Source organism: Medicago sativa, chromosome 3, assembly GCF_051527215.1.
Source record: "Medicago sativa cultivar Bolivia chromosome 3, Bolivia_mono, whole genome shotgun sequence".
Lineage (NCBI taxonomy): Eukaryota > Viridiplantae > Streptophyta > Magnoliopsida > Fabales > Fabaceae > Medicago > Medicago sativa.
Window position 1 is genome coordinate 85,424,494 of NC_140751.1, and position 14,240 is coordinate 85,438,733.

A 14,240-nucleotide genomic window follows, 5' to 3' on the forward strand; every position below is an offset into this window, starting at 1 on the left:
TAATTGAACAACTCAAACAACCTAACCACTACCACAAATGAAAACGGCAACATACCACGGTATGCGACCTGTATTTCCTATTAAACTTTGATGAAAGATATTAAGCCAAATTAAATTGTGCTATCCTTGATCTCAGAATCAAATTAGATATGTTTTTCTGATACAAGGTACGACCAAATATTCTTTAACACGGATTATTATTCTTGTATAGTCACATGACCAAATATTCATCTATTAGGCACACTCATAAAATATTAATTCAACATTTTTTTTCTTTTGATTTGTTAAAAAATAATCAAAATATTGGTTATATATTTTTTTTAGCGTGTCTAAGACTTGTGACTATAGTCTAGTGATCATGAAAGACTTGTTTCTTTAACACAATCTTTTTTTTTTGGTCAATAACACAATATTTTTTATCGATTAAAATTTATATATTTATCATCAAATTTATACGAAATCCACATAATTTAGTAGGATCTATATAAACTTTCACCAATAAAAAGAGTGTCTTATAAAGTATATATTCAAGAGTGTGTTGTCTATACTCTCATTTGCGAATAGACACTACTCACTCCTTCAAATTTATTTAAATTTGAGTCTTATAATGGGTTGCATTTGGTATATAATATAATAATTTAAATTATTTTTCTTTTAATAGTTGGCCATCCCGTCCGTATAAAATTGACTAGCTTTGCCACCGCAACCACCAAGCCTTTTTAGAGCGCCACTGTCATAATTGCCTTCTTTCTACTCTTTACCACAAGTACGGAAGAAACTCGTGTTCACGTCACTTTTAAGTCCAAAAAAGCTACCTGGTCAACAAGGTCCTTAATTATATATAGAAGGTGTTGATTACAAATAATAAATCATGAATATGTTTTTGTTATTATTATCATCATAATTGACCAGACTTTTTACTTTTTTATATATATATATATAGGGGTTTGCTACAATAGACCCACTCTATTTTGTGAAGGTCTATTTTAGCAAGATGCACCTTTTGACTTGGACAAAAAACCCACATCTTTGGTTTTTGAGAGAATCAAATTTAAAGGATACAAAAGTCATTTCCATTTAAAGGTTAATTTTTTTTTTATTTTCCAATATTTTCTTGTCTCTTCCACTCCCCCACGTCCTGTTTCTCTTTCACTTTTTGTGATTGTCTTCCCAGCTACAACTACACAATTGATTTATGTTTAAAGCTTGCTTCTCTACATTTTCCTTCTATACGTGGAGAAATTATTATTGGTGAATTATGTGGTTGATCCGTAACAAAATGTGATGAAATGAAAATAATAAAAAAGAAAGAGTTCAAAACACTCAAACTTCGTCTTCTTTTTGTGTGCCATCACTGCTGTGCGTGCTTCAATGGAAGCCTCATGAAAGATGACGAAAATTGAAGGGATCAACTTAATGCTCCAATGAAGCGTACTAATTAGAGGAACTAATTACACTCAAATTTGGATTTGGATCTTCTTTAAATCTCTACTGTGTATCTTCTTTGAATTTGAACAAGTTCAGGTGACTAGAAAAAATTGGAAGAAGAAAGGTAAGAGAGAAGAGAGAGTGGGACCCAAAAGCAGAAATTAAAAAATAAAAATAAATATTTAAACAGCAATTTACACTTTTATCCTTCATATTTGTCTTTTTCAAAAAACAACATAGGGGTATTTATTGTCTAAAGTAAAAGGTGTATCTTGCTAAAATAGACCTTCACAAAATAGAGCGGGTTATAAATGACAATTTACGTGTGTATGTGAACTGGAATAAGGCCCATATTCAAAATTTGTGGGTTAAAAACTTATTTGTTTCATATTACTTTCTTTATAAAGAAATGTATGATAAATTTTAATAATGTAATTATTGACAATTATATTGTTTTTTTTTTTTTGAAAGGACAATTATATTGTTGGAACTTTAAGATTGTAATTATTTATTTTCACGTTTAGATTTTTGTAAATCAGTTTTTATTTTATTTTAATTAATTCAAATTTTGAATTCTTAAAAAAGTAAGTAATTCATTTTGTAAGATTAATTATGTAAGATTAATTTTATTTTAAGATTTTAATTATTTATTTTCACGTTTAATTGTATACTTATGTAATTCTAATACTTATGCAATTCTAATACTTATGCAATTCTAATACTTATGTAAATAATTTAATTGCAAAGACTAAACAAGGTTAATGGTTCTGACCTTGCATGAAATTGTGTCTTCTGGTCTAACAAATAATAAAAATAATATTTATTATTTTTAATTTGGTGACATTATTTAAATGACTTCTCAATGAATGAATATAGGTTGTGTTTCTTGAGTGGGAAATTGAGTTATTAGAATGGTTAAGTCTTGGTTTTTTTGGGTGTTGATTGTGGTGGGTTATGGGAGCTTCCTCGAGACTACTATTAGGGTTGAAGGGTACCCAATTGAGGATTTCATTGTGAAGTTGCCAGGCCAACCTAAGGTTGAATTCAAACAATATGCTGGCTATATTGATATAGATGTAAAGCATGGGAGAAGCCTCTTCTATTATTTTGTTGAGGCTGATCATGACCCTCACAAAAAGCCCCTCACCCTTTGGCTCAATGGAGGTAATAATTGATTAATTTTAAGAGCATATAAATTTGCAGATATCCCTTTTATTATATTGTTTTCCACAATTCTATCGCAACAACATATATAAAATACAATCCATTTCTAATAATTCATTCAAATATAAAACATTCTTTTAATAAAAAAAAAATACAAAATACTCATACTATAATATTGTGGTCTCTAGTTTGCTTATTCTTGTTTGTTCTATTACTATGGCTTTTCTAACAGTTGACACTTGAATGAAACCGTATACAAATCATCTTATAAGGATCATAAATAAATTGTCATTTGATGGTGAGAAATTAAGCAACCATGTTAATTTGGCGGAAAAAAAATCAACTTTTTAAATTTTGTAGGTCCAGGATGTTCCTCAATTGGAGGAGGTGCTTTTACGGAGTTGGGTCCATTTTATCCTACTGGTGATGGACGTGGTTTACGAAGAAATAAAAAATCTTGGAATAGAGGTATGTATATGATTATGAGTATTTTTTAATATTGGAGAAATTAATTCTCACACACATATATTGTCTTCCCTTCTCTTTTTATAGCTTCCAATCTCCTCTTTGTGGAGTCTCCTGCTGGAGTTGGTTGGTCATACTCAAATACAGCCTCCGATTATAATTATGATGACGCCTCCACAGGTATTGACTTAAATTTTATGGGAACTAATTTATGCAGTGTTTATCTATGCAAAAGAAGAGAAAATTTATACATGCAATCTATTTGTTTTACTAGGCATGAACATATATAATTCCTTAATTTCTTTTTGACAGCTAATGATACATTTTTGTTCATGTTAAAATGGTACGAGAAGTTTCCTTCCTATAGATCAAGGGGGTTGTTTCTGACAGGAGAAAGTTATGCAGGTTCAATAAAACTATAACTCAAACCCTAATTTTAACTAACTTATTGTCTTGCAATTCCAAAACCTATGTCATCATTCCTAGTGCAATATGCTTCCTCTAATCATATACATACGAAAAAATTGATTCAACAAAAAATAATGTATTTGGTATAAAATTTGGTCCAAATACACTAATTTTTTCTTATAAATACTACCAGAGGGAGTATATGTTATAAAATTATCAACCCAATTTATTTTTACATTAGTTGTTCGTTTAACTGTTTTAATTTTTAAAGTGAGTTTTTTACTCTAGAAAATCCAAATGAATTTCATTATTTTTTTGCTTGTCTTTTCTATTTTTGTTAATTGTGTTTTTCTGCCTTTGATCTCAACCTTGAACAAATTTTTCTCTTGCTAACATTTATAATGCTATTATTTAGGGCACTTCATACCTCAGTTAGCTAACGTTATTCTTGATTATAATGCTCATCATTCAACTGGTTTCAAATTCAATATAAAAGGAGTCGCTGTAAGATTCCATTCACGTTACATCTTTTGTTAATTTACTCATAACTTTATATCCGTGTCACTATTGGATCAATGTTGTACATTTGGTTATTGATTATTTATGTAACAGTTCTCTTTGGCCTTTACTAGATTGGAAATCCACTTTTGCAAATCAGTCGTGATACACAAGCAACATATGAGTATTACTGGTCACATGGAATGATTTCCGATGAAATAGGCCTTACCATTATGAATGATTGCAATTTTTATGCATCTTATGATAACTTATCTAAATCATGTAAAGATGCCATGGTTGATGCTCAAGATATTGTGAGCGAGTATATAGACAACTATGATGTGATTCTTGATGTTTGTTATCCATCTATAGCTGAACAAGAACTGAGATTGAAAAGAATGGTACTCTTTGCATTTCATTTGTTTTGTTTTTGTGATAATATTTTATTTTTAACGATAGATTTATGAACTAATTAATTTTGATATTTCATTAATTCAGGCTACTAAAATAAGTTTAAGTGTAGATATTTGTATGGACTCTGAAATCTATTTTTATCTTAACCTTCCGGAGGTTCAGAAGGCTCTCCATGCTAACCGTACTAATTTGCCCTATCCATGGTCTATGTGCAGTGAGTGAGTATAAATAAATTATAATACATACGTTGATATAAATATTATTGGCAAAACTCAAGTCGTTTAAACTAGAGATATGATTAGAATAAAGTTTATAAAAATAATTGCAATCGTCACCTTACATGTTGATTTTGCGGGATTGAGTTAAGACTAATCTTCAAATGGACGGGCAAAGTATAATCTTAGTATTATAGTAAACATGTATTCTTTTATTACTAATCAAATGATTGATATTCACTTTTTTCATTGTTGTAGTGTTTTAAATTACAATGATGCAGATCACGATATCAATATGCTTCCAGTTCTCAAACGGATAGTTCAAAACCATATTCCAGTATGGGTTTATAGGTAATTAATTTTTGGGTTAATTAAGTAAATTGTCCATGTTAGGATTTTGTTTTTAGTCACTAACAAAAATACACTTTTTAGTTCTTGTAACATTTCTTTTAGCAATTTTAAGCAAAAAATGCTGACGAAATTTTTTACAGAAACTAAAAATGCCGACGGAAATTTTTACAAAGACTAAAATGTGTGATTGTTTTTAGTAGAGACTAAAGACGAAGTTATAGATATTTATAGAGACCATTTAATTAATTAACCCTTAATTGTTTTTAGTGATCTGAAAACTCATCTTAGTCTTTAAAAAAAACTATCGGAATAATTTTGGTCCTTAGCAAAATAAAAAAAATGGGACGACTTAGTCCTACATGAGGCACCATTAAAAAAATAGACAATTAAGCTACTAGACAATACTTTTTTGAAGAAAAAAACCTTGACAATAATTAAAAAGATGTACAAAAAAAAAGGTCTCTAAATAACTTATACTTCAATAAATAGTTTATTTTTGTTTATTTTCTTCTTTATCATTCAAACAAAGCCATAAATAAAATATATTATTCTATGATAAAAAAAGACTCATTGTTTTGGATATCATAGTTTTTCTCGAGTGTTGAAGTATCCTTCGATCACTCTTACTTTTAAGCAAATGAGACTCATTGCCTATTATTTATTTTACATGTTTTGATTGGTACGTAGCTCATTATATATGTTAAATTAATATTATGACAGTGGAGACCAAGATTCAGTTGTGCCATTATTAGGTTCTCGAAGACTCATTCGTGAACTAGCTCATGACCTGAATTTCAACATTACAGACTCATATAGAGTTTGGTTCCATAGAGGCCAGGTGCGTTTGTGTGCGCTCGAGTGTGTGTATTAGTAACAATTTAACCATTTTCCTCATGTGTAGGTTGGAGGTTGGGTAACTAAGTATGGAAATTTGTTGACTTTCGCCACCGTAAGAGGAGCAGGTCACATAGTACCTTATGCGCAACCTTCTAAAGCATTGCATCTATTCAGTTCCTTTGTACGTGGCAGAAGATTGCCAAAAACAACCCGACCTTAAATTATTGATGAAATTACGTATGAATAAATGGGATACAACCCGACCTTAAATTATTGATGAAATTACGTATGAATAAATGGGATATGAGTCTGCCAAATCTATATATCATATTTAAGTGTATGTTCTATAGTCCAAATGGTTCGTATTACTTTGTTGATAAGTTAAAAATATATTAAAATAGAGGAAAAATAACAATATTCAGTGTATTATTTGTTCTTCGGTCTTTATTCAGCACTACTGTCAAACGATCGATCACAATATGTTGTGATCATTCCCCTCTCTTTTGTACAATTCTTACTGTAAGAGAATAATGATATATTGAATATTGTAAACTAATGTCCTTGCCGTTCCATTTGTTACAAGAAGATATATATATACAATAAGAATATACATAAACCTACTAAGAGTAGGTGGAAGACATAAACAAATAAGAATAGGTGGCATACACCTAATTATTCTATCACACCCCCGCAGTCGAAACGGGAGGTTCACGAACGCTTAGACTGGTTCGAAAATCATCAAAAAGAACACGAGGTAGGCCCTTGGTGAAGATGTCAGCAATCTGATGACGAGAGGGAACATGAAGGACTCGTGCCTGGCCACGAGCGACTTTTTCGCGAACAAAGTGAATGTCCATCTCAATATGTTTTGTGCGCTGATGTTGTACTGGATTACCAGAAAGGTAGATGGCACTAACATTATCACAGTACACCAAAGTTGCCAGAGAAAGTGGGAAGTGAAGCTCCAAGAGAAGGTTGCGAAGCCAACACGATTCAGATACCACATTAGCAACACCCCTGTACTCAGCCTCTGCGCTGGAGCGAGAAAGCGTGGGTTGTCTCTTGGAAGACCAGGAAATGAAGTTGTCACCAAGAAACACACAATAGCCAGAGGTAGAACGGCGGGTGTCAGGACATCCACCCCAATCAGCATCAGTATAGGAGATAAGTTTCTCGATAGGGGATGGATAGAGATGCAAACCATAGTGTAGGGTTCCCTGAACATATCGCAGGATGCGTTTGAGGGAAAGCATGTGGTCAATGCAAGGGGCATGCATGTGAAGACACACCTGTTGGACAGCATAAGAGATGTCAGGTCGAGTGAAAGTAAGATACTGCAAGGCTCCTGCAAGACTTCGATATAGAGTGGGATTGTCATATGATGTGCCGGCGGTGGTATTGAGCTTCTGTTTGGTGTCAACTGGAGTAGCAGAAGGTTTGCACGAGGCCATGCCTGCTCGAGCAATAATATCACTAGCATAAGTACTCTGGCTGAGGAAGAGTCCACCATCATGTCTAGTTACGGCAATGCCCAAGAAGTAACTCAGTGGACCCAAATCCTTCATGGCAAATTCAGATGCAAGGAGTGCCATGATGGATTTTCGAAGATCATGGGAGGAGGTGATGAGGATGATGTCATCTACATAAAGCAAGATGTAAGCCATATCAGAGCCACGTCGGTATATGAAGAGTGAGTGATCTGAAGTGCTATGCTGAAATCCAATGGTGGAGACAAAGTCAGCAAATCGCTGGTACCAGGCACGAGGCGCTTGTTTAAGACCATAAAGTGATTTTCGCAAGCGGCACACATAATCTGGGCGATGAGGATCACGAAAACCTAGTGGCTGATGCATGTAGACTGTCTCCTGAATGTCACCATGTAGAAATGCATTCTGAACATCTAGTTGATGAATAGGCCAGGATTTGGACGGTGCAATGGAGAGAACGGTACGAATCGTCGCCGGTTTTACTACAGGACTGAATGTCTCATCACAATCCAACACAGCCAATTTAATTCGGTAACAGAGCCGTGAATCACAACAGATTTGTCAATTCAAAAATTGAGAAAAGAAAGAATAGAAGAAGTAAAAGAGAAGAAGGGGGAAGAATCGAAAAATAAGAAGAAGTAGGGAAAGTTTTTAGTGTTGTTGGGAGAAGAAAGAACACGTCTGTGTTCTTGTCAGCAGAGAGAGAAAAGCCAAGAAAATGGTATGAACCTGATGTTAGGAAGGAACAGGCGGCTGTTTGTGTATGTGTGATCACGCTGGAAAGAAAACAGCTCTTGATACCTTGTAAGAGAATAATGATATATTGAATATTGTAAACTAATGTCCTTGCCGTTCCATTTGTTACAAGAAGATATATATATACAATAAGAATATACATAAACCTACTAAGAGTAGGTGGAAGACATAAACAAATAATGTGGCAGACATAAACCTACTAAGAGTAGGTGGAAGACATAAACAAATAAGAATAGGTGGCTGTTAGCCAATATATTTTACTAGCTGTAATAAATGTGGTCAAAGTATAGTTGACCTAGATTTAAAGAAGATTCGAACAGAGTGTTGTATTGAAAGCAAATATGGGTTCGAAGATGGTAGAAGACTTCGATAAAGCAGTTTTCGAAGGTGGTTATCAACGGTTATTCTTTAAGTCAGTTTGTATTTTAAGTTTGTTTTCAAATAAGTAAAACTGTCGACTTGTGGCAGTTGTAGTTTGAATTTCAAAGAAGTGTAGTTATTTCTAGACTTAGTATAAATAGTAGTTTTTCATAGGAAAAACGGGTCACAATTCCATCATACAAACTTACACTCAAAGTATCCGTATGGAAGCGAGAAACGAGTCACAAGTTGCAATGTATGAATCTGTGTACCAACTCTTATTTAATCAATGCAATTTACCCTTTTTTCTTTAAGTGTTCTTGCACTTTACTTTGTTAAGTTCGATTGAGTTCAAGTGGATTGAATTCGATTGTTTTTATTGTATTTCTTATATTTTCGACACCAAAACACAGAATTTCTAACAACAAGAACAAACACAATATGTCCTAAGATTTACTGGTTGATCTTGCAAGTTACCATGTGTAAACCAGCGGTTGTTTACGAAAATCCAACGTAAACAAATTGGCACGCCCAGTGGGACAATTTGTGTTTTTTTTTTTGTTTATAGTTTTTGTTAGAGTTTCTTTTAATTCTGGTTTGTTTTGTTGTGTATGCAATTAAGAAACAAGAAATTGCTTCTTAATATGACACGCGCTAACAACCAAAAGAAAACAAATCCAACATCTTCAAATGAAGATGTGGATCAAGTGACGGTTGAAGATGATGTTTCATCCCCAGGGAATGTTAGAACATCACAGGCTGTTCCGATTAGTAATACAGTCACTCAAACATCGTCTCAGGCCATGCCTTCGATGGCCACAGTAATTTCTCAAGCCATACCTTCGATGGTTACCCAAACTTCCCATGATTATCCAAATAATACTTCTATTCAAGGAGTTTGGGATCATAGATCAATGCCATATGGTATGCCATCATCATTGATGCAAGGCTTACAAACTAGTGGTAATATGTTTTCAGAGAATTTAAATGTATCATTACCACAACTTTTTGGTCTTGGGATATCTACAACATATAGAAGTTCCCAACAAAATTTAACCAACGCTTCTATGGTTGCCATTAGACAAACTATGGAAGAAACTAATCATGATATGGTTAATATGATGACCCAACAAATTGGTACTGTCATAAATCCTTTAATTCGAGACACCAATACTAGTTATCAACGGTTGTCTGATCAAATGGAAAGAATTGCCAATTTCTTTGGCGCTCCACCAATCCAAAATACCCAATTGCCTCAAAATCGAAATTTGAGGGCAATTGAAATAATTGCTGATGAACCAGTGGTTCGAAATCATGAAAATATTGTCCAACCACAAGTAGTACAACCACAAGTTCAGGCAGAACCTGAAAGACAACCCATTTTGGTTAACAGAAACCAAGATGCCGATCAAGTGGTTTTACAAGCCCGTCGAAACAATTTCGATGGTCAGAATAATATAGCGGGTATTGTCGAGGCTTTGTTAGCCCAAAATGGTTTGAATATGGGTTTACATAGACCAAATTTTGTGTCTCCTTTGTCTGAGTATGTTTTAGACGCTGAATTGCCTAGAAATTGGAAAATTCCGAAGTTTACCAAATTTGCTGGAGAAACTAATGAATCTACTGTCGAACACATTGCTAGGTTTCTCATGGAAGCAGGAAATATTGCAGAAAATGAAAATTTGAGAATGAAATATTTCCCAAGTTCTTTGACAAAAAATGCTTTTACTTGGTTTACAACTTTACCTCCTCACTCAATTTATAGTTGGAACCAATTAGAAAAAGCCTTTCATGAACAATTTTACATGGGTCAATCTAAGATTAGTTTGAAAGAATTGGCCAGTGTTCGACGTAAAAGTCATGAGACAATCGATGATTATCTCAATAGGTTTCGTCTCCTTAAGGCTAGATGTTTTACTTCTGTTCCAGAATATGAATTGGTCGAAATGGCTGCTGGTGGCCTCGATTATTCTGTTCGAAAGAAATTAGATACCCAGTACCTAAGAGACATGGCCCAATTGGCAGACAGAGTTCGACAAGTTGAAAGACTTAAAGCTGAAAAAACTAGAACTCATAACAAATTTCCTAAAAAGGAAAAAATTGCCTATATAGAAACAGGAGATAGTGAATCCGAATTCGATTGGGGTTTAGATATCATTGAAGACAATGATATAAACCTAGCAGAATTAAAAGATGGACCTCCATATGCTTGTAAAATGTTGAGGCCATCCAATGGAAAAAATCCTGAAGATCCCAAGAGTGACAAATATCCTTCTAAAACTTATACTTTTGATATTACTAAAAGTGATGAAATCTTTGATCTTTTAGTTAATGATGGCATAATATTAGTGCCACCTAATATGAAGTTGCCTCCTTTGGAACAAAGGAAGAAAAGAGGATTTTGTAAATTCCATGGTTTTTTAGGTCATAACTTATCTCGATGTACTCGTTTCAGGGATTCTGTACAAAAAGCTCTTGACGAAGGGAGGCTGAAATTTGGAGAGAAATCAAAACAGCAAGTGGATGGAGATCCTATGAAAAAGGCAGAGTCCATGTTTGCTGATGTTTCTGCCAATGTGGCAGAATCCATGTTTGCTGGTATTTCTATCAATATGGTGGAAATTTCAGATAATATTGATACAGAAATGGTTACTGAGGACCATCAAATTGAAGAGCCAGTGGTTACTGAAGATCAATTGGCCAAGGAAATGGAGAAAGCATATCCAAAGGCTGAAGAAGATTTGGTTGATTTTTTAAACCGATGTAAAATATCTAACACCAATGATATGCTTTGTCCTCGATGCAGTGCAGTGTTCGATAAAGAAGCTGCAAAAGCAGTTGAAGGATATCAACCTCAAACAAAACGTAAAGGAGGGTGGTTCGAGAACCGTTCTAAATTTGGCTTTAACAAAAGAGGTGTTCCTTACAAGATGAAAACTTCAGAGAAGTATCAAGTGAAGAATCATAAGAAGACGTTCGTTCCTTCATCGAAGTCTCCTATTGATACTTGGGTTTTCTCTGGGGGCAAGAAAACTGGTCATTCTGCGCCTCCAGCACCACCAACAAAATGGGTAAAAAGAGCTGTCAAAGTTCCGGACCAACCGGAGAGTTCTAATCCTAACAAGTATGCTTACAAAAATAACTATAAAGGTAAGAATCCTATGACTAGAACTCAATGGCGCCGTTTTCAACGCCAGAAAAAGGAAGGAGTTTTGAAAGATGTCACTAATGATGACAAAAGTAAGGGAAAACAACCGATAGTTTTCGAAATGGTTAAAAAACCAGCTACTGAAAGAATTTTCCCGCCATTATCTTCTGCTTTAAACATCCCCAAAGGGGATGATGATATTCTAACTTCTACTTTTTCAGATTCTGAACCAAGTCTTGACATTATATGTGTGGTTTCTGTACTACCAATTGAATATGCGTATGATGTATCTTCGAAGACCAATCATGATGATGAATGTGATTTCACTGAGGAAATGGCTCGTCATAGGCCTCTGTGTTATTATGTTATGAATAATGGCTGCATCGAAGATCAACATGCAGTGTTCGAGAAACCTGATGATAGCATGAAGCTTCATTTAAAGCCTTTGTTTATTCAAGCTAAGTTAAATGGTGTTGGAATTAACAAAGTGTTAGTAGATGGTGGTGCTACTGTTAATCTCCTACCACAATCTTTTCTAAGGAAACTTGGTATTTCTGAATGTGATTTGAAACCACATAATGTAGTGCTCACTAATTATGAGGGCTCTACTGGACAATCTCTTGGTGCTATCGAACTAGAATTGGTAGTAGGAAGCATAACCAGAGCAACTGTGTTTTTGGTAGTTCCTTCTAAAGCCAATTTCAATGCATTATTAGGAAGGGAATGGATCCGTGCTGTAGGTGCAGTTCCTTCTACAATGCATCAAAGGATTGTGATTTGGAGGAAAGATGGTTTGGTAGAGAATATTGAGGCTGATCAGAGTTATTATTTCAAAGCTGAAGTTGATAATCAAGATATCAACAAAAAGAACTTTGACAAACAGCTTCAATATATTGCACCATTCATGGAAAATGATGCATCAAGTTCTATGACTAAAGAAGAAAAATTCTTTGCAAAACTTGCACCAGAATGGGGTTTTCGTTGGAAAACTGCATTCGATGATGACTTCGTAGTGGTGAACAATGAAGATTGCCATGAGGAGATACCTGTAAAGGAAAAAGATTTGCTGAAGACAAGAAGTACTTCGTACAAGAGGGTTACTGATGACCAAGAATATTCAGCAAATGGAATCTCACCAACTGGGTGGGATATCAATAATTGATCGATGGTTGAGCCCAGCATATGGGAAAAGATTACGGCTTATGTAGCCGAGAAAAACTTCGATTTGGCTGAAACAGCCAAAGAAGAAGAGGTCTTCGATGCTTCAGTAGAAAATAATTTTGATGACCTCATTGATGATAAAAAATTAGACTGTATTTATGATGATGAACCTTTGGGTTTTGAAGAAGATCCAATGGGATCTACAATAAAAATGAAGGCCCAAGATCCTCTTGAAGAAGTGGATATAGGAGATGGTTCTGTAAAAAGACCAACATACATAAGTTCAAAGATTCCTAAGAGCTTCAGAGATCGAATTGTGGCGCTGTTGAAAAATTACAAGGATTGCTTTGCTTGGGATTATCATGAAATGCCTGGTTTGAGTAGAAAGGTAGTAGAGTTGCAATTGCCAATCAGGACAGACAAGAAACCAGTGAAGCAAATTCCAAGAAGGTTTGCACCAGAGATTCTACCAAAAATAAAAGAAGAGATCGAAAGACTCCTCAAATGTGGCTTCATCAGACCTGCAAGGTATGTTGATTGGTTAGCTAATGTAGTTCCTGTTAAAAAGAAAAATGGAAGTATAAGAGTTTGTATTGATTTTAGAGATTTAAATCTCGCCACTCCTAAAGATGAATATCCTATGCCAGTAGCAGAAATGTTGGTAGATTCTGCAGCAGGTTTCGAATATTTGAGTATGCTTGATGGTTATTCAGGTTATAATCAAATATTTATTGCTGAAGAAGATGTTTCTAAAACAGCATTTCGATGCCCAGGGGCATTAGGATGTTATGAGTGGATAGTAATGCCATTTGGTCTTAAAAATGCTGGTGCTATATATCAAAGAGCAATGAATTCAATGTTTCATGATTTTATTGAAGATTTTATGCAAATTTACATTGATGGTATTGTTGTGAAATCATCTTCTGAAAACAAACACTTAGAACATTTACGTTTATCATTCGAAAGGATGAGACAATATGGATTAAAAATGAATCCATTAAAATGTGCGTTTGGTGTTTGTGCAGGTGATTTTTTAGGATTTGTTGTCCATAAAAAGGGCATCGAAATCAATCAAAATAAGACTAAAGCTATAATGGAGGCTAAAGCACCCTCTACCAAAAAAGAGTTGCAGTCTTTATTAGGCAAAATAAATTTCCTCAGAAGATTTATATCTAATCTAAGTGGCAGAGCGCAAGCATTCTCGTCATTACTTCGATTAAAGAAAGAGGAAATTTTTAGATGGGAGCCTGAACACCAAAAGGCATTTGAAGACATAAAGTCATATTTATCTAATCCTCCTATTCTTTCACCTTTGTTGAAAGACAAAAAGATGAAGTTATACATAGCATCATCTGAAAGAACTATAGGGAGTATGTTAGCACAAGAGGATGAAAATGGTGTAGAAAGAGCCATTTATTATCTTAGTAGAGTTTTAAGTGATGTTGAAACAAGATATCATCCTAGTGAGAAATTATGTCTTTGTTTATATTTTTCATGTATGAAACTTAAGCATTATATAAAGCCTTTTGATGTTTATGTTTATTCCCA

General features: G+C 34.1%; 1 protein-coding gene and 1 pseudogene across 2 annotated transcripts; both read left to right on the forward strand.

The window, feature by feature from the left end:
* Window positions 1–2,339: 2,339 nt before the first annotated feature.
* On the forward strand, window positions 2,340–6,027 carry LOC146941250 (serine carboxypeptidase-like 42; annotated as a pseudogene). Its single transcript, XR_015030031.1, has 10 exons — window positions 2,340–2,592; window positions 2,953–3,060; window positions 3,145–3,237; window positions 3,370–3,462; window positions 3,881–3,969; window positions 4,098–4,364; window positions 4,462–4,595; window positions 4,851–4,943; window positions 5,664–5,781; window positions 5,845–6,027. The product of XR_015030031.1 is annotated as a serine carboxypeptidase-like 42 (transcript).
* Window positions 6,028–9,450: 3,423 nt separating this feature from the next.
* LOC146941251 (uncharacterized) lies at window positions 9,451–12,693 on the forward strand. The gene is made up of 2 exons (XM_085749933.1): window positions 9,451–12,322; window positions 12,545–12,693. The coding sequence occupies exons 1-2, from the start codon at window positions 9,451–9,453 to the stop codon at window positions 12,691–12,693; spliced, it is 3,021 nt and encodes a 1,006-aa protein (XP_085606059.1).
* The last annotated feature ends 1,547 nt before the right edge of the window (window positions 12,694–14,240 follow it).